The sequence below is a fragment of the Columba livia genome, chromosome 14, assembly GCF_036013475.1.
Source record: "Columba livia isolate bColLiv1 breed racing homer chromosome 14, bColLiv1.pat.W.v2, whole genome shotgun sequence".
Lineage (NCBI taxonomy): Eukaryota > Metazoa > Chordata > Aves > Columbiformes > Columbidae > Columba > Columba livia.
The window spans coordinates 10,832,319-10,852,112 of NC_088615.1; the positions used below are offsets into that span (position 1 = coordinate 10,832,319).

The 19,794-nt window shown below is 43.0% G+C and overlaps 1 protein-coding gene across 4 annotated transcripts in view; it reads left to right on the top strand.

Moving 5' to 3' along the window:
• The window catches only part of FSTL4 (follistatin like 4), a 217,174-nt gene that overhangs the window by 98,759 nt on the left and 98,621 nt on the right, over positions 1–19,794 (top strand). For all 4 annotated transcript variants that reach the window (XM_065030001.1, XM_065030002.1, XM_021289082.2 and 1 more), the window contains exon 5: positions 16,921–17,111. In XM_065030001.1, coding sequence (XP_064886073.1) covers positions 16,921–17,111 — 191 coding nt within the window. The remainder of the gene's footprint in view (positions 1–16,920; positions 17,112–19,794) is intronic.

Sequence of the window (19,794 nt, forward strand, 5' to 3'; positions counted from 1 at the left end):
CTGTAATGGCTTCCTCCAGCCTGAACGTACACAGGGAACAGTGAAGGGGTCTGGTAGAGGGAAATTAATCAACTGGAAGCCAAAAGCACTAAATAACACATTTTTAAAAATATGGAAAAAAGGTGACCTAGGGAGGGGCACAGCCAGAGAGTGGTCTTGGTTTTTTATGTGTTGTAGGAAAGGATGATCAAAATTTAATGAGCATCATAAAAACAAAATGTTGCTCCACTGTCATTTGCTGGGTTGCTCAGGGCTTTGGCATATGTTGTGTTTTCCATGCAGATACAGGAGGTAAGAAGTGGTGGGCACAGTGATTTGTAAAGAAACAACTGTGTGGAAATGCATTTCTGTAGTTTCTCTATATGTCTGTGCAATAGAGACATCTCAGCCTGCGCAGACTGAGTCGCTATTGACCTTCTGCGCCCCTAACAGAGATCCAGATATGCAATCTTTCTAGATTTCTGTTTTTTAAAAGTGTGACAGGGTTACATTGTTGTAACAACTCTACGCATGAATACCACTGTCACATTTTGTATGTGGGTCACTTGCAATATCTCTGAAATATGAATTAGGCCAACGGGCTGTTGGCTGGTATCTTTGGGATGGCAGGCAGGATGCTACCTTACATTAGATAGCAATATAATTTTTTCACAGCTCAAAATAAATTTATCTGACAGCCATAGATATGTTTTTTGCTTGGTTGACTGCAACTGAAAACATTTTGTGTTATTACAAATCCTAGCATGTGAGGCATAGAATTTCAGACTATTAGTTTTAAAAGTTTTCAGATGTTTGTCTGCTGTTATATTAAAAAAAAGAGCAAAACTCGAGGTTACTTCACCTCTTTACCAGGGAAAAGGTATTGAAATAAATAAGCACAGATCTTCATGTGAGTCATCTTTTCTGTGCTGCAAATGAGGGCTGAATCCTGCAAACTCACTGATACTCCACCATCCTAAAAGTGGGGTGAGCAGAGTAGGAGCGATCCTCTGCAAAAATGGTAGTCCATGGAGAAAAATGCAATTACCCTGTTACTGCAGCATTAATATAAGTTACTTTTAATTTGCTTTAGAAGCAAAGTGGTGAAGACACAGCACACTACAAATTTTGGTACTACTGTTATTTGCCTGGCTGTGGTTTGAGATGTTTGGAAGGTAGGTGAGGGGAGGATGATGGGTGGCTGTGGTGTGCAAGTCATCGTCATTGCCTGCCACATGGTTTGGCTAAATTTTGATTTAAAGCTTGAACACTGAAGCCCCTTTTAACTTTTTGTCACAGTTCATGTGGTTTAACAGAAACTTGTAGTGATGTATCATAGTTTGTGTGTCACAAAACCACACAGCGTATGAGAAGGACCTGACATGGCTGAGGGCCTGACCCTGTTTCTAATAAATGGCATTAAATTCTTTGGTTTACCTTCCCAAGCAGCTTTCACTTGTTTTCTATAGCTCTTGTGTTTTATGTAGTGCTAAAGACAAGAAGAAAATCTCTAGCGCCAGACCATGTATAAACTGATTTGACTTTTTCATTAATGTGAAGTCTTTGTATACTTGCAAGGGGCTTTAGCAAGATACCCAGGTGATGAGAAAAGGTTTTCACTGGAGAAACAGGCACATTACCAGCAAGTTTTACTGTCTTATAGAACCTGCCATGTCAGAAGGAGTTCCTCACATAAAACAGAATTACATGACTCCTTCAGAGCACTCAGCATCCAGACTTTTGCTCTTAACTATAATGCCAGCACAACGGCTCTGCGATGCCCAGCGTGTGCCTTGTGCTGCAGGTTAAGCTGCATGCGTTTTCTGGCAAAGAAAGAAAATCACTTTGGGTGATTTTCCCAGTGACTGGGAGTATAAAGCGTGAGCATCACTTCTTCTGCAGAGCCCTCAACAAATAAAATTTATGTCAATAAAACTATGTTAAACCAGACTTACCATTATCAAACCGCCTCTCTGAGTGAAGAGGAGCTAAATCTGTGCAGCATTTTAACATCCTTCTCTGCTGCAATATTGAATTTTAATCTCTCAGCTGTAATAAACCTCAGAATTTTATCCTCTTCAGTGGTTTGAGTTTCATTTGTGTCCTGTGCTGTTTGGAGGCAGGTGGGATTTCGATGTTCTCAGTGGGAATGAAGGCTGACTGTAAATTGTGAATAAACCCCAGCTCTTGTGACACTTTAAGGTTACTGTGAGCATAAGGGCATGTAGTTGTGCCAGTTCATTGCTTGGCAGAGCCCTGGGAACCAAGTGATACATCACTTGTATCTGTCACTTGTATTGTACTTAATGCACTTGAAATAAATATTGTGTGTTATGAATAATGGAGCAGAGAATGAAATGAAAAGATTTCCTGGTATATGAAACAAATTCACCACTGTAGTTGAGGGTCTCCATAGTGCCATTTGGGCAGCAATGTATTAAGATGGTAACTGTGTTTGGAAGGCTATCCTGTAAATGGCTTAAACGCTTTCTTTGGGAAGAGTCTAGTCATGTGCATTCCTTTCTTCCCTCTTTCCCTTCTAAACCTAAAACACCTTCTGATGCTGGGGGGTCTGTCAGGAAGCAGCAGGCACCCAGGGCAATGCCTGGTGCTGCCTCCATCCTCTTGAGCATGGCCATAATTTGGGGGTTTTGGCTGTGGCCAAGGCAGAACCAGGCAGAACCAGGTTTTCCATGGGAGAGGCAATCCTCCTCCAAATGGGAGATGGAAGTTTGCAGAGCACCTTTCTTTATGGGGGATGTCTATGGGGAGCACAAGCAGACACTTTGCAGGGTGGGTACAGAAGTGCTGGTGCCATCTGTGCTGTGCCTGGGCGAGCAGGTCCCTTGAGGCCATCGCTTGCTGCGTCCCCGCCTTTAAATTGGGCTAATTCCCTCTCGACAGAGGCTCAGTGTAGGGCTCTTGCGGATCAAAACATAGTGATTTGTCATTTGTGCTTTACCCTGGAATATGTGTCACACTCAGTGCTGAAAATCTTCAGGAAGAACATGTTTTCATCCCTCTATTTCTGCAGTAAGAAGCTTCCCTCCCTACTTTGGTGACATATATAATGAAAAATCCCACTGCTGACGGTTCAGAGTGGGGATATTGTTATCTTGACAGGCCTCCAGCAGATCTACTCCAGAATTGGTACCTTGAACCGCAGAAAGGTTATTTGCGTTGTCAGCAGCAAAGCACTTCCAGTGCTTAGATGACTGTCTCATTCATCATCTATCATTATAGTGCTTAAGAGAACAGAAAAAAAAAATCCCATGAAGAAACAGGAGAGGAATTCATCCCCCAAATTCAGCCTGTTGCATTGGTGAGCTTTTATTTATTCTGTTTCTTGATCGGCTGCATATGCTTCTCATATGTGGGTTTAAAGTAGAAATATAAGTATGATTGTTTCTGGTGTCTGGGATCCAATGGGAGAGGACAGGAGGAACTATATGAATTTGTGTTATAAATGAGCAGATAGGATAGATTTATTTGTATTTTCTCCATGTGTTGCGCCCTGAGAGCTGTAACGTTGTGGGTGCCTGCACACAGGCAGGTGAAGGTCTACTTGGAGGTGTAGCTGGGTTGAATTTTGTGGTTAATTGGCCGAGTTGGTGTGATGGGAGAGTCCTTGTTCTCACCATTTGTCGTGCAGAAAGGATGTAGTTTAACACTTTTTGGAGTTGGGGCATTCTATCATTAAGTGTCAGGTTTTGGTTGTCTGTCATGGGAGGTTCTCTCGATTTCTGGGGTGGCATATATTGTGCAGGATGATTATAATAACAAAAATCCAACTGAAGCGTTGGTGTTAAAACTACTTCAAGTGGATTAGTTTTGACCTCATCAAATTTTGGAGAAGTGGACTCTCGCACATACATATGCATATTGTAAATGCTTCCCTTTAAGTCTGTTGTTGTTGGACCAATTTAAGAGTTCTGTGTGAAACTCTTACTCCGTTTTAATTATTTATTTTTACATTAGAAGTGCTTTCTCCCTCATTGTGCATGTTTTCCTCTTTAGAAGTTAACATTTTATAATTACAGTAATGCCCTTTAGGGTGTACATTACAATTGACTAATGAGATGCCTGAGAGGTTTCCTAACGACATCTGAACAACAGTCACAGCACATTGTTATTAGACTATTACACCCATACTTAACAATACTAAATACTCTAGCTTACTGTAATCATATTGTCCTTTAGTGCTTAGCAAGAAGATGTTGGAGACTTCCCAGTTCAAAGTGCAAGGTGGGGAAGTGCCTAAAATCAGCTGTTGTTTTGTGGTGGGTTTCTCTGAGGATGTGGAAGGACACATAGTCTGGGGAGAATTGCGGTGTGTTTTCTTATTGCAGTTGAGTTGAGAATGTCATGAGAACTAGTTGCCAGCGCATGTGCGTACCCTCTGCACTCCCTGTGTGCAGAGGCAGCCGTAAACATCATCCACCTTCTGAGTGGGGATATTACTGAGAGAAACAGGGTAACCGTAGGCAATGCTGGCTCAGAAATGCTTAAGAATTACCGTGATAGAGGGCGAAGCCATCCAAGGACAGATCCTGCGGTGTGGCTGTATAGAAGCAAGAGTATTTCCAGGAAGACAGCAGGGAAAACCTGTTTATACAAACACCCAATAAAAAAATTTAATGTTCTTGGCTTCATCCATCACCAAGGATGGCATGCAGTAGCCTTTATCACTCACATTGCTGTCTGCTTTTCCCTTGTGTACCTCAAGGTATGGATAAGAAACCAGACAGTAAGAAGCAAAGTACATTTATTAATGCAAGAGAGTTGGATTCATGGGATCCCTCGCAGAGTGGTGTTGAAGTGCTCCTTCTGACAGTAGAAGCCAGTGAATTGTTTGGAAAGGTAAATGTTTCAGAGCACAACAGGATCAGTAAAATTTACATTAGTGCCAGAGGGCTTTAACGTTTATTAAAGCTTCCAAATAATACATTTACTATCTAGAAGTATTTGATAGATGTGCCAGTCAGCCATAAAAAAGTGAACATTGGTTACTTCCCAGAGGAATCCAGACAATTTTGCTTTCTCTAATAGGAAAAAGGTGGAGGATTGTAAAATGTCAAACAACAGATTGCATAGCATCATCAACTGAAGTAGGCATAAGGAGCAAACATACCATTTATCTTAAAAAAAGCCCATTTGATTTGGTTAATTTAAATTACAGGATGTCTTGGTTAAAGTCATGATGAAATTTTCCATATAGAAATGGGGACTGTGAGTTTGCTACAGGTTGCCAAGGCTTTCTGGTCACTCAGACCGAAGGACCAAGACTCTCCCTCAATATGAGTCTTGAAGTGAGCTGAGCTGATCATCAATGTATGAAAATCAACTCTTCCATTTCATGATGGCAAGTGGATGTGTTGTAGATGTTTTCAGGTGCTTCAAATGGCCAGAAAGATGATGACAATAATGATTATTATTATTCTTTTGTCCTGCAGATTGCTCATGAAGTTTGGCTTCAACATTAATAAAGCAGCACTCCCTAACGGTCTGCCAGATCTATTATCTTCATTTAAAACCGGCAATCTCAGGTGCAAAAAATAAAACTAAAGGGCAGCATCACATGTAAACTGATGTTTACAGCAGATGCATTGCAAAAGAGATTTGCTTTAAAACAAGTCTTCCTCTTGTTTACCTGTTGATGTGTTTGTTTTGTTTTGTTTTCTTGTTTCTGACCTCCAAACCATCAAACCAAGGATGATAGATCTTCTTGTCCATCTCCGGCTTTTGCTGCTTCTGTACTTGAAGCTGTAATCCTTTGCTGACAGCCACACCTGCTGCTATTGTGTTTGTAGGTAGAAGGGTCCCAGCAGATCTGTTGAGCCATATTTTTGCTTGTTGTTTGTGTTTTGACAGCATTCGGAGGCTCTCACCCTGTGCCAGGAGCTCTCTGAATGCATGGCAGGAGCCTCATCTCAGAGCCTCTGAGTGGACTGGACAGACGCGGGACAGGGAGGAGTCCAGATTAGTGCAGACTGAACCCCAACCCCACTGGAATCCTCCCTCCCAGTCCTGCAGCTCCCCCCCGCAATACTCCTTTTGGTCCATCACAGCAAAACCACGTTGATCAGAGCCTTCCTGCCATTGCTAGTGCTCCGAAGGGATCACTCTGTGCAGACAGACCGCTCTCACTCAGCCATCCTTACAGCAAAAACATGAGGAAATGTGTAGAGTACATGTGATCTAGTTAATTCTTTCTGAAAGCAGGGGTTTGGGTTGTACAACTTTTGTTGTAGAATTGCCTTTAATTACCTTTGATTTGTTGAAGTAATGAAACAGAAATCAAAGTCTGGATTTATGCGGGACACCCCTGTTTTCAGGAGCTCTGCTCAAACTCTTCTATCCAGGAGCATGGCTTTTCATAGATAGTATTTTTACTTTTTGTTGTTGTTGTTTCTTTGTTTTTCATGTTGAAAAGTATAGAAATATGAAATATCCCTTATATCACTACAGACAGAGCACAACAAAGCCAGGCTCCCGTGGGAGGAAAAGCAGTGCTGTCTTTCCTGAGGACACAGTCTAGGTGACAATGCCTCTCTTAGCAATAACTTGCATTCAGAAGCAAACAGCTACCTCAATATCTCACGACAAGCTGATAGTATGAGAGCAAATGTCCTCCAGTTGCACCAGGGAAGGTTCAGATTGGATATTAGGAAAAATTTTTCCATGGAAAGGGTTGTGAAGCATTGGAACAGGCTGCCCAGGGAAGTGGTGGAGTCACCATCCGTGGAGGGGTTTAAAAGATGCATAGATGAGGTTCTTAGGGACATGGGTTAGTGTCAGAGTTAGGTTGTGGTTGGACTCAATGATCTTAGGCATCTCTTCCAACCAAAATATTTCTGATTCCATTATTCTAAGTTTGCTAAGCTGCTTTTTTTTTGCATTGCTTGGCTATTTTCTGGCTCTCCAGCCTGTTGGTGGGGACCAAGCCAGGGGAAGGGCAGGAAAAGGAGCATTTCGGGACTCCAGGTGTGTCTGGACCTGCGTGAACTGAGCACAGCACCTTGCTGGGCTCCCTCCAAAGTGCCACTGATGGATCTGCCCTCAACATCTTGGGGAATTTGCTATTTGAGTCCTGCTGTCACCTCTCTGTGTTTCCCATTCCCCAAGACAGCTGACTGGATCCCCCCAAGTGCTGACTGGTTTGCTCCCCATCTATGCCAGCCCTCACCTTCCCCACTCCAAATCCAATCCCCTGCCAAATCCATCCCCTTGGCCCTGGCGTGAGAATCCCTGTCCCTGTTGGGGGGTCCCTTCTGGGGGTGGCATCCCCAGCACCTGCTTGGCATCTGCCCAGACCCCTTTCTCGATTTTTCTTCTTCTTTTTCTTAACCTTTGCAGAAACCTTTGCTGTCTTCCGGGGCTGTTTCAATACAGTGGTTTTCAATAATTGAATCAATTCATTACACTGTGAATTTGTTTTGAGTTGGGATCTTAAGTAATTGGACATTCTTTAACCTCATTTTGTTGTCACTGTTAAAAACAGCTGTGTATGGCACATTTTCCTCTCCTGCTGCCCACCTCCCCATCTGCAACTTAGGATGTAGCATCACTATTTTAGCTTAGTAGTTTTTACAAAGAAAAACAATGCAATCTGAAGTCAAAATGCAATTTGGAGGGAGTACACAGCAGGCGCGTGAGTTGGGTGTGTGTGCCTATGTAAGATCATGTCTCTGTGCAGAGTCATGGATTTATAGCAGAGCGGGTGTGTTGTGAATAAATTAATCATTAGACATAGCCAGTTTTCTGTTTATGAATCATGCATAATTCACTTATGATTTCTATTACTGTGTTTGTGCTCACCAAATAGTTGGGATAAGTGGTGCAGGGATGAGTTGTTTGCTTTGACTGTGTGTGTTCCTTCTTCATCTGCTGTGTTGTTCATGCATTGTTTCTTCTCTCTGGTTTGACAAACATTTTTAGTTTCTTAACATGAAAATAACAACTAATAGCAGCAGGCAGTGAATAATAAAAACAGCAGTAGGAATAGCCTTGTTTGCTTATGGTATCTCAAAGAAAACTTTCCCAGCCCCAGGCATTGCTGTCAGTTACATCTTCTTTATGCCCAGTAGTGATTGGAATGCTGAGTGCATCTTTGGGAGAGATGTCCCGGTGGGATGAGAGCAATTGTCTACCATAATCTTCTAGAAATCCCTGGCCTGGGAACAGGCTCATGCTCTCTGTGGGTTATGGAGCATCAACATGTGGTACCACAAATGGTCTGAGCCAGCTCAGGTGATGGACACTGAGTTGTGGTGGAGCTGCCTGCTGCTGACTAGAAGCCGAAGGTTCTTGCAGACGTGACCGTGGTCATGTTGCCCACCAAGGGATGATAAAATTCCCAGAAAAGAGAAAAAAGCAGTTGTTTATAACATGAGCTGCCTTAGTGAGAGCCGCTGTCATCAGAAAGGACAGGTAAGATGTGAGCTGAGTCCAGCATCGGTGCAAAGCTGGGAAGATGACGTATGGGATGTATGACTTACAGTTTGATGTACCAGATAAATGTGTAACAAAATTCAGTATATGGAAATTGAAGCTAAACAAATTAAAAATAAAATGTGTTTGCCCATTGAGACTAAGTAATCATTTGAAAAATTACTCCTATGAGTTTAAATCAGGGCTGGAAGCCTTCCTGGGAGGTGTGCTGTAGAGCAAACAAATCATGGAGCTGCTGCAGGGGAAGTCTTGTTAGATTTGGTACTTGCGTAATGGAAGAGGTGAGAGTGTGTGCATGATCCTTTCTGGCTTTAAAAAAAAATCCATAAATGTGTGGCACACAGCATAGGCAGAGATAGGCACTTGATAAATTGCATTTATCGTGTGCTATCCCACCTGCAGACTTCGTCCTGCCTCCCTGTCCTGGGGATGCTTGTCGTGTCTCCTGCCCGTACTGCTGCCTGCGCCCTCCCAGGAAGGAGGCAGATCTAGAACTTGCTTTTGGAGTTGGTAAACCAAGCTGTGATTCTTGGGTTACCCAAGAAAGGCTGCAGATCCATCTGTCTCTTTTCCTGTGCATTTAGAGCTAAGGCGTGTCAGTCATTTAGGTTGATGCAGTTCAGAAGGTAATTGTGAGAGGAAGGAAGAGTTTTTGTTTCTAGAATGGGGAACTTACATTCTGATGCTGTAAGTTTTTAATATATTTTAAAAGCTCACAGAGTAATAGATGGGTGCTTTTTCTTGTAATAAAATGAAATAGTGAAATAGATAAATGCTGGGGCAAGTTTTAACTCTTCCAGGTTATAGATATCTAGTGCTTAATAGTATCTGCTTCTCATGGTGTATGTTCCATTCCATTTCTGTGATATATTTGGTGAGCTCCCAGTTGCTGCTAAATTATATATGGATATCTGATAAATGTACATCTTATTAACTGAAACATATCCCTAAGATAAGCAAGCTAGTTTGGGCTTTTATTTTTAATTGAATTTTTTCAGCAGTAGCAGCTGAAGGATTGCTAATGTTCATGAATTTGCATGATGTTAAACATCTGCTCCTCTTAGCGGGAACTTTACCAGAGTTTCACTTAACTTTTAAATGCAAATCAGGAATAAAGCAGGTCCTCAGCCTTCGAGGGGTTTAGCTGTGTGTAAAGTCGGCAGGCAGGTAGCACTGCGATGGGAGCACGGTGCAATTAGCCAGCTTTGCCTGAATGTCACATCGACAGCCCATGGCTCCCTCTGTGCACAGCAATGGTGGAGATCTTGGTCTTTGGTGGTTTTTGGAGGCAGCAGGATACTCTTTGCGTTATTATCAGGCATTACAGAAACATTGCGGTGTGGTTACCTGCCGTGTAATTGCTGCAAAGCACTGCCTGGTATTTTATGGGAAGCTTTCTCTGAGCAATCAAGAGTCAAATGGTTGATATCATGACTTGTTGTAGATTAAGATTTGGTTTAAACTCGCAGATGTCTCTCAATTGCAAGAAATCTCTGAATTTCACACAGTTTTCTCAATATTCTTCTCTTACTGCAGCGAGCTGCTACACCTGCTCAGAGGAGTATGTTCATGCAACTTGTTGTGAAAAGCAGGTTTTTTCCCTTTTTTCCGACCACACAGGAAGAGTAGGAGGAAAGTCCAACCAACCTCTCCATGCATGTGCAGAAAAGAGCAATTAAAGGAAGACAGGCAGAAAGAGAAAGATAGAAAATGTGCATGGAGGAATGGGGATTTGTAATGAGACCTCTGAAGAACTGAAGTCATCTTTAATTTTTCTGTCCCTATGTAAAACTACTCTGTCAAGTCAAACAGGCCACAAGGCCACAGGTTATTGGTGTAAAGAGTTCACATAATCATCTCACTCCGATTCAGCAGTCTGTTGTTTTGGGACCACATTTTTGCAGTTTAGGCGTGTCAATGCTTTCATTTTGTATGCATGAAAATGGGCTGATGCTGATAGGCAATTTAGCTGTAAATGGCAAAAGAATTAAGGAGCCACGGTCGTAAATGAATCTGTATCCTGTAACAGTCAAGTCCTTTTCTGATGCTTCTAACAATACCAGGTAAAGCCTGAGTAAAGCATATGTTGGGCTGGTCTGTTTGGAAACAAAACTTTTCTCAAATCCCTTTAATTTTGTCTAGAAATGTAATTTTCAGTAACTACATCTCTTTTGCCCCATGGATATGAGTGAGAAAACAAAGCTTAGTGCTCCCATCTCCTGCACTGAATTTCTTCCTGGAGCTAGAAAACTGCTCTAAGAACAGCCAGAAATAACCAGCACGGTCTAAGAGGAACTGTGAAATAAAATAAATCTCCATATATACCTTTTTGTGCAGATAATCACATACTTTTGTACTTAGCCTGGATGCTAATGACCGCACAGCTTTTGTCACGGATTTTATGAAGAGCTGCAGGTGCCATCTGCCATTCGTGCAGCCTCTGTAGTTGTGCTGCAAAATAGCTCAGTCACCAGTGGGGCTCAGATCCTCTAAAGACATCTGTACGTGTTTAGGTTCACACCTACTGTCAGGATAGCTGAACGCCAAGGACTTTGAGATTGGTGCTCTATAGGTGTTATCAGATCATTTTTGATATTAGAAGAAGTACTGACATTTCTAGTAATCATTGCATTGCAAGACACCTTGGACAACAGTCTTTTACAAGGAGATTAGTTTACCCATCAAAGCAAGCTCTGCACTTCCTCAGTTCATTTTTTATTTTATGTTAACTGCATTCCTTTGAAGGACACTTAATCCCCAGACTTGCTGTTTCTTGATTATCTACTTTGACTCAGAAGTGGGCTGAAGATTGCTCAGGGATCCCACGGTAAAAACCTGCTGCAATTCACAGAAACCAGAAGCAAAGTCCTTAAAGAGGGTAATTATTGAGGGAACTGGATTAATGATCTGTCATCACAATTTAGCCACATTCACCACTGACCTTTCACAGAAAGGATGCTCTTGATAAATGTAGTTCATTACTGAGTTTTGACATGAAAACAGAATGGCACTCTGTGTTTCTTGGCAGGCTGATCAATATTTTATCTGCCAAAGCATGCATATGTGCTAAACAGGATGAATTACATAGCTGCTGCAAAACAGAGCAAGAAACCGCATTGCTTGGAGTGAGCAGAGCATGTAAATGTGACAGTTACTGGCCAGACTTTAGCAATCAGACCTGAATACGCTGAATTTTTCTTTTACTTTTATTCTATCGTATTGTTTTTCTTTGCCTTTTTTTTTTTTTTTTTTTTTTTTTTTTTAATTCAAACAGTGCCAGGTTTCACTGGTTTTGAAAGTGCTGTAAATGAATAAAAAGGGCTTGTTTCTCGCTTTCGGCTCCATCCTACATCACACGACCACGGCTGCTGCAGGAGGAGGGTTTGGGGCTGGAGACCACTGCAGGCTGCTGCTGGAGGAGGGCTTTAATGGTCTGTTTCTACAAAAAAGAAAGTGCCAGAAATCCCTGAATTTTGTGCAAGTGTACTGAAGTTTTATCCAAAGAGCACAGGAGGGAGCTGCACCTTGTGTGAGGTTGGTTTGAAAGCCACTGGTGTTTTCTTCTTTGGGCTACAAAGTGAGATGTTGAGCTCGCAAGAGGGATACAGGCTGACTTGGGAAGGGGAACAAAGGCATCTCTGCCCAGAGCGTCCTACTGTGGGCCAAAAACCATGCAGCTTTTCCTGGAAAGGCTGGTGTTTGTTGTGCAAAGCATTGCTATCGAATTACATTTGTGTTCAAAAAGTAGGGTGGCCATCAGTGGCAGTGATAGGGAGTCTCTTGGAATGGTGGAGGTAGCCTTTTAATTTATTTTAATTCTGAAGCTGGAATCCAAAGATTATGGTCTTACGTGTTGTTATTGAAGTTAGTGCAAAAAATACCCCACCCTGTGTTAGATGATCAGCATTTTAATTTTGATGTCAGATGTCTATGGGATGCCCTTAACAGTGACGGTCACATTGCGGTGTGTGGGCTGGGAGACCCACCTCCCAACAAGCCGCCTCTGGAAGTGCAAAACTTGTCTGAGCTGGTGGCAATTGCCAACAGAATCCATGTCCCTGGGAAGCCCTAACAAGGAAACCAAGCTGAGAGACATCCATTAGCGAGACCTACCGATGAGAGAAACTGCGAACGATGAGCTCATGGTGCAAAGGAAACCGCTGTGGGCACTTAGCAAAGCAGGGACAAGAATACGGATAAGTGAGAGGGCATACAGGTGGCTTTTCAGTGATTCTTTCTGTTTAACAGCTAGGGGTATAATAACTGGAAGAACAGAAAACATGCAAGGGGCAGCAGTGCTGTCAGAAACATAAAGAGACAGTATTTAGTAGATAAAGCTGGTGGATCCCAGGCACAAGGTAAGAAGATTACAAGGTGTCATCAACAGCAGGAGATGGGTGGGTGGGAAGGAGAGAAAATACAGAGTTGTCCTTTGCAGGACCTGTACAACAGCTCTGAAAAATGAAGGTTAGCAGCCCCTGGAGGGAAGATAGGTTAAAAGACAAAAGAATAATGCTTAGTAAAGGAAGGGAAGGATCTTTACTACAGGAGGGCCTAGCTGTCCTTGGCTTGGGCTGGCCAAATGATTCAAGTTGCTGAAATGTCTCCTCCCTTCCGCGGGAGGGGAGCAGGCAGTGTCTTTCGCAGGGTTCCTGCAGCATCCATATCTGGTCACTGCAGTGCTTTGAAACTGTATTTGGAATAGCATTAGGTCCAGGTTACGCAGCAAAACACCAGCTCAAACAAGCCCAGGCATTGATAATTTTGGAACTAACACTTTGGTCCAGATTAATATAAAGTCATAGTTTCAGGTCCAACGGAGTATCTCCTTTGACCTGGAGTGGTTTTTCCCCTGTTTTTCCACTACAGTGATATATAAATTATATAGATATTCATATGCACATATGCATATACATATTACAGTTTTAGTGCATTTTCCTATCTTTTAGTTAAAAAACCCCACAAATTATTAATCTCGCAACCCCGGGATGTTATTGCTTTCACTTATTGTTTGACACATCAAGCACTGCTGAGCTGTGCCATGCTCTAAGTGACTGCTCCTGCGTCACCGCAGCCCTCAGATATCAGGAGAAGATGTTCAAAGGTGCAAGACCCGTGGAGTCTTGTCACAGTCGCACTGTGGAGAGATGCTGAGGGATCCACTTCCAGCAGAGCTAAGAGTGTAGTTTTCTCCTGAGATAAGTGAAGGTAATGAGGTATTGGAGCAGTTTTAAGAGAGGCTGAGTGCACCTCCTGACCTTCCAACTGTGGCACGTGTTAACAGCATGTGAAACTGAACTTATTTTTTAAATAGGAGACATAATTGCCTTATTGCTGGTTTTCTTTGCTGTGTGTGCAGTGGAATGGTGTTATCCTGCCGTGCAGGATGGGGCTCTGTTGGTAGATGGTCCCTGACCGTGGACACAGCAGTAGTGTGGTGGGGGAAAAAGTATTGCGAGAGTTTATAACAGGATTTGGGAATTCCTCCTAGAGACTGTCACCAGCTCCATCCTTCCATGGTTTCCTTTATTTCACTCTTTGTGCCCATCACATTTACCTGGAGGCTGCAGCATGGTGGTGACCCTCTGAAAGTCCCCAAATGAGCATACCCACCTTGGGCTGTCTTGCAGCCCAGAGCAGTGTGTACTTTTTTACAAAGAGCAGTTGTCTGGTGCCTTTGTTTCCAGAGCATGGAGAAATCAAGGAGGGTTATAATGCAGGGAAAGGAGATTGCCATCTCCCTGCTCACACCATGCAACTCATTTGAGAGCCTAGCTGTGTCACCACTGGGTGACCTGGTCAGGTCGCACGCGCACAGGAATTGAGATCCAACGTTTGTGCTCCTTGCACATACTGTGTATATTTTGCCATTGCATTAACATGATACACACTGGAAATTCTGTTTAAACATGCAGTTGTGCTCGGTTTTGTCTGAGGCTCCAGTGTCCAAGGAACTGTCACACCAGTTAATCCTCCAGGCAGGTGCATGGGATCAGACTGGTGCCAGGGACAGCTGTTAGCCAGAAAAGTTGTCAATATAAGCTTAATAAAGTGAGAAGGCTTGTTAGAAGAGATGAAGAGTATTCAGAAGCACTTGGGTCCTTTTCCAATTCTGCCTTTTGTAGTCAGAAAGAGGGTGGAGGTGAATCAGAAAGGCAGCAAGGGAGTAGGGCTGGGAAAGCACTGCCCCGGGCACCAGTTAGGGAGTCTCTGGGAAAAAAAACCCAGCTGCAGAAAATAAAAGGTCTGGGAGGTGTAAAGGAAGAGCTGCTTTGATATATGCCACTGGTGAAAGTCAATAGGAGGATGAAGTGAGAAATAAAAAGGGCTGAAGGCAGGTGTCAGGGTGAGCAGATCTGGGGGCTGCGGGGTAGTCCCCACTGTGGAGAGGACTGTGTCGGCGGGTCAGCCCACCTGGGGGTCACCGTGTGGCTTGTCTGTAGCCGTGATTGTGCTCCTGAATGGAAACCACAAAGCAAAAGCAAATCAGTGAGATTTCCCTGTTTTCATTAGTCTTAGATGCATCTCAGGGATTTAAAGTTGACTGAAGATAAAGGAAAATTCCAGCTCACAAAAAAACTATCATTGTAGTAACTACAGTGGTATTTACAACAAGATTGCAAAATTACGTGATTACACTGCATGCAACAATCAATTTTAAATAAGCATGTTATTGGAAGAAAGATACCTCTTCACTCTGACTTCACAATAGGCATCATAGGACATGTTTCCAGAGGGGCATGGGAGGTGTGGATGGGAAACACAAAACCCCACAAAAACCAATAAAAACCCAACACAAATAATAAACAAGACTAATAGTAGCTGACTAGCCTCATTTATTATTTTTTTTTTCCATAGAGTTAGTGGAACCAAGAGATCTTTGGAGACTGTTTAGAGAGAAGGAATAATTTTATAGCTCCTTAGTATCCCTGAGCAGTGAGAAACTCTCAAACCTAGAAGAGTTCAGGGTGGAAAACAAACCTTGTCTTGCAGTTATTGCTTGTGCAGCAGGAGGGCACTGACCTGACGGGTGAATACATGTCCAGCCTTCGTGTCCTCTTGCACCTTCTCAAGTTGTGGTGCTTCTGAAGCTGCGAGCCCAAAATACAAAGGGTAAAAAAGAAATCTTGGCAGTCGATGGGTTTGCTATCAGAGAGATGCCTCCCAACAGGAATTGTAATTGGGTTTCAGCTGGAATGGGACCAGAGGACCAAAAATGGTGCAGCTCACCAAGAAAAGGACAGGAACACTTAGCTGTCAGTATGCCAGTCTTCTGTTATTTTTCAGAGGAATAATGTTTGTAGTCCTTTGGGAGTTGATCTACAAGGGTCCCTTAAACTGAAGCAAGACCAGGTTCCCTCAGATTTAATCCAACAGGGTCAATGGTTTTAAAGCACCATTACAGAGAGTAAGGGCAACTACATTATAGAGAAAATACATTCTAGAGAAAAGAGCATCTAACGGGAACCACTGACTGTGTTGGTACTGTTGGTGGGTGATGGTTGGTGCCCACGCAGTGTGGGAGAGCTGAAACGCGAGGGTGCTCCAGAGTCCACTCGAAGGCAGAGTCAGCCAGGTTCCTGCAAGACACCAGCCACTGCGGTCTACACAAAAGCAAACAGATTTACACAAAAAAGACAGTTGCCGTTCTTTATTCTACCAAGCTCTGCCAGACATCAGTTGAGCAGAAAAGGGCCATACCATCTTACATTACTTTAGTATGTGGATGAGTTTCTTCTCTAAGAAGATGCCCTGAAATCAGAGCAGGATGTTCCCCAGAGAACAAATGTGGAAGAGCTGGCTGCTGCCACTGTAGCAGGAGCTTTCAGGATCAGGAAGGTTCTGTTTGATTCCTCTGGCCAATCGGGTGTCACTTCAGAGCAAGTGGCTTGAGGGCTTTTCCCTTATACTAACCTTTTTCCCTGGTCAGGGGCTGAGGAAAGCATTTGTGTCATCTGCATGGGTTGATGTGCACGCACCAGTGGCATCCCAGGTGTAGGGCCTCCTCGCTGTCCTCCCTCTGACTGGCCGACCACCTTGGCCACATTTAAGCCCCATGTTTGACACAAGGTGACACTCAGGGGGTGCCATTTATTTATGTTTGGGGCACTTTCTAAACATCGGCTTCCCCAGGATTAGTTTTTTTCACTTTGTAATCACAGAGTAGATGAATTTATTTTATCTTTACAAAATGTAGAGCCCATGTAATATGGATGGGGATTAGAAAGCTGAGTGTGGAAGTCTGCAACTGAAGCTCTATAGTCTGGAAGGTGACATGCTGAAGAGCATCCTTGACAGCAGGATTTAGAAAAGCTGCCAGCTATTACAGAAGGTAACATCTGCAGGAGCTCCTCAAGCACAGAGCTGAGTGGCACTGTACACTCAGACAGCCTGGATTCTGCTGTGCCTTATTTTTCCTTTTAGCAGCTCCATCCTTTAAAAAGATTAAGGTGAATGCATGTGGTCTGGTAATGTGGTCTTGTCTTTTAGGTGACACCTGTACCATGGCAGACTACAGCCGGCTCAAAAGCATCCTCCTGGACCTGCAGGCTCGTCGGCAGAGCCCTCCGAGCAGCCTGGCTGAGGACGGAGTCTCCCAGAAGCGCTTCTTAGTTGAAAATATGTTTAAACACTTGGATACAAACAGCGATGGGCATCTCAGCAGCTTGGAACTGGCTCAGGTGAGTTTATTGTGCAATGAAAATGGAATTATGAAGTGGATTGCATTTTTCCTTCAGAGAGTGAATGAAATGTAACGCAGCAGCGCTCTTGTGAGAAGAGTCGTTTGTAACTGTCCGGCTGGCAGCAGGTAAAGGAGGAAAATCTACTTCAGTGTATGAGTCTGTCTCTGTGTCTCTGGGGTAACGGTGTTGTCACAAACATTTGAAGCTACTCTACAAACAAAAAACATGGCAGTTTTCCAGCCCCATCCATGCTCCTGAAAATAGATACTAATCCTTGCTTATAACCGTCATCTTCTGAAGTGTTTCCAGCTAGCCAGCTTGGGGAGAATTAATTTGGATTTTTTTAGGTGCATGTAAGTTAGGCAGAAATCTCTTAATTCTTCCTCCCTGCCTTCTGGACCATGCATTAACATGCAGTAACGTGACAGCAAAGCTGGAATCTTTTTTAACAGGCTTATTTTCCCCAAATCCCTAGGAAGATGCTGAAATGTTGATTAGCAGAACTTAATAATGAAAGAAAAGGTGAGAGCTTGAAAAAAAATCTGTTATTTCTAATTATGGGCATGCTGTGTTAGAATTCATCTAATTGGTAAAGTGAACCAAACAGGCAGCCAACGCACTCAACCTGGTTACTCCGTGTCCTGAACTTGCTCTTTGCACATGCAGACCTTGAGGAAACAGTCTCATAAGTATAAGAAGATGCTTTATGCCAGATGTGGGAAGATCTTGTCTTTTCCATTTAATCGTGTCATCCATGAGGAGAATTAGAAACAAATGCCTTTTAAAAGGCTTTTGGAAGCCAGTACCTGCCTGGGAGCTGTTCCAGTTTCCAGAGCTGGCACTTCACCCTGTGTTCTGCAGGAGCATCTCATCTGCCCTCGCTTCCAAGTGAACATGAAGTGAGCTGCAGCTCCAGCGTGTAAATGTGAGCTGTGAGCACGCGGGAGGGCAGACGCAAGCTTGCTCCTCCCTCAGCTCGCTCCTGTGTAGGAGAGTTTGCACTGAATTTTAATCCTCAGGCTGTTGACACGATGCACAATCCTTTCTGCACAATGCAAAGTGTCAGAGTAAATTCCCTTAGATCTCAGAGCTATGAATTTATACAATGCTTCATCTAAGTGCAATGATTCTTTTATAAAGACATAGTAGGTATAAGAAAACACTTTTATCTGAATTCAAAGCCAGCTTTTGCATAGTGACATCTAAGTGTCTGCTCTACTCTCCATTTTTTCCCCCTTTTTACATGAAACTTATTCTTTTAGGATGTTAAAACTCAGCTCGTGTGGAAATAAAGGTTTGGCAGCCTGCAAGCCATTACCATTAGGAAGAAACAATGACCTGCATTTTAAAGGAGCAGGAGTCAGTGCTTTAAGGTTGGCCACAAAGTTACTATGGGTTTTATTTGCAGATGTGTTTGAAGCCCAGGTCTCTCTCACAAGAGCAAACATAGACATTGGCTACTATTATTTTAATTATTCTCACTCTTATCAAAATTGACAAACCTGCTTTGCATATCTGGAGTCCACTTCAATTTGATGGACCAGAATAAGTTGAGCCCTCTCACCCCAACATCCTCCACCAAGTCTTGCCACCAGCATTGCTGAGTTGGCAGTGTGATCACCTCTCAAAAGACAAAATAATGTGAGCTAATGCAGAATAGAGATAAACCATGAATACTTATAATCCTGAGTGGAGTGGTGCTGGTCTTGGGCCCTTGGTTGGGACCGTGGCTGGATTCCCAACCAGAGGATGTGTCTGCAGGGCAGCTCTGGGGCTCTCATACCAACAGGATTCACGGTTTACATGTAGCATGTCAATTCTTTATTTTTCTCGTCAGCTCTAACAAGATGATGATTTTCATGTGCTCTTACATGATCGGTTGATTCACCCAGTTTTCAAGTGATTTATTTTTAGGTAACGAGCAATTTTTAATCTTCTCTCTTATAGTCTCAACAGAACTTTCCTTGCCTTGTTAGGTAAATTTGTGATTGATTTGCATGGGATCTTTAATTTGAAACTCTCTGCAACTTTCAAATTTCCCCAAAGATGGGAATTTCATTGCCTGTGGGTGAAAACATATGTGGTGCAGCTGAAATGAATGTGGTGCAGAGGGATCTCCTTCTCTCGCTGCTGAATGAGCTGCTGCTGTGCATTTTCTTTCTTTTATTTAAAAGAAAAAATAGTCTCTCGAGCACTATAACCTTGTCTGCAAGGAAAAACTCGAGGCAGGTAATGTGCACTGCTGCAGAAAAAAGTAATTTTTAAGACCTGAAGGGCAATCTTTAGGATGCTCATTGCAGACGGATTCACCCTAAAGCAAAGAATGGCAGCAGGGTCCCTCTGGAGGGGACAGTCCTGCTTTGGGGCAGTACCTGGGGATGGTGAGGATCTTCACTCACTTGTTTGTCCTCCATGACAGAATTCCTTTGAGCAAAAAAGCGGCAGCAGATGGTCTGTCCCCCTCTCTTTAGAGAGCATAGTAATTGGAATGTTATTTCCATTTAAAACTTTAATGCATTTTAAAGTCAGATTCATAAATCTACTGGATTTCTTGCAGCTGAAGTGTTTCATGTTGTGTGTTGTGGTTTTTTGTTTTTTTTTTTTTTTTTTTTTTCTGACATTAAATCAAAAGGACTAGTAAAAACTTGTCAGTCTTATGAAAAGTTAATCAATTTTCAAT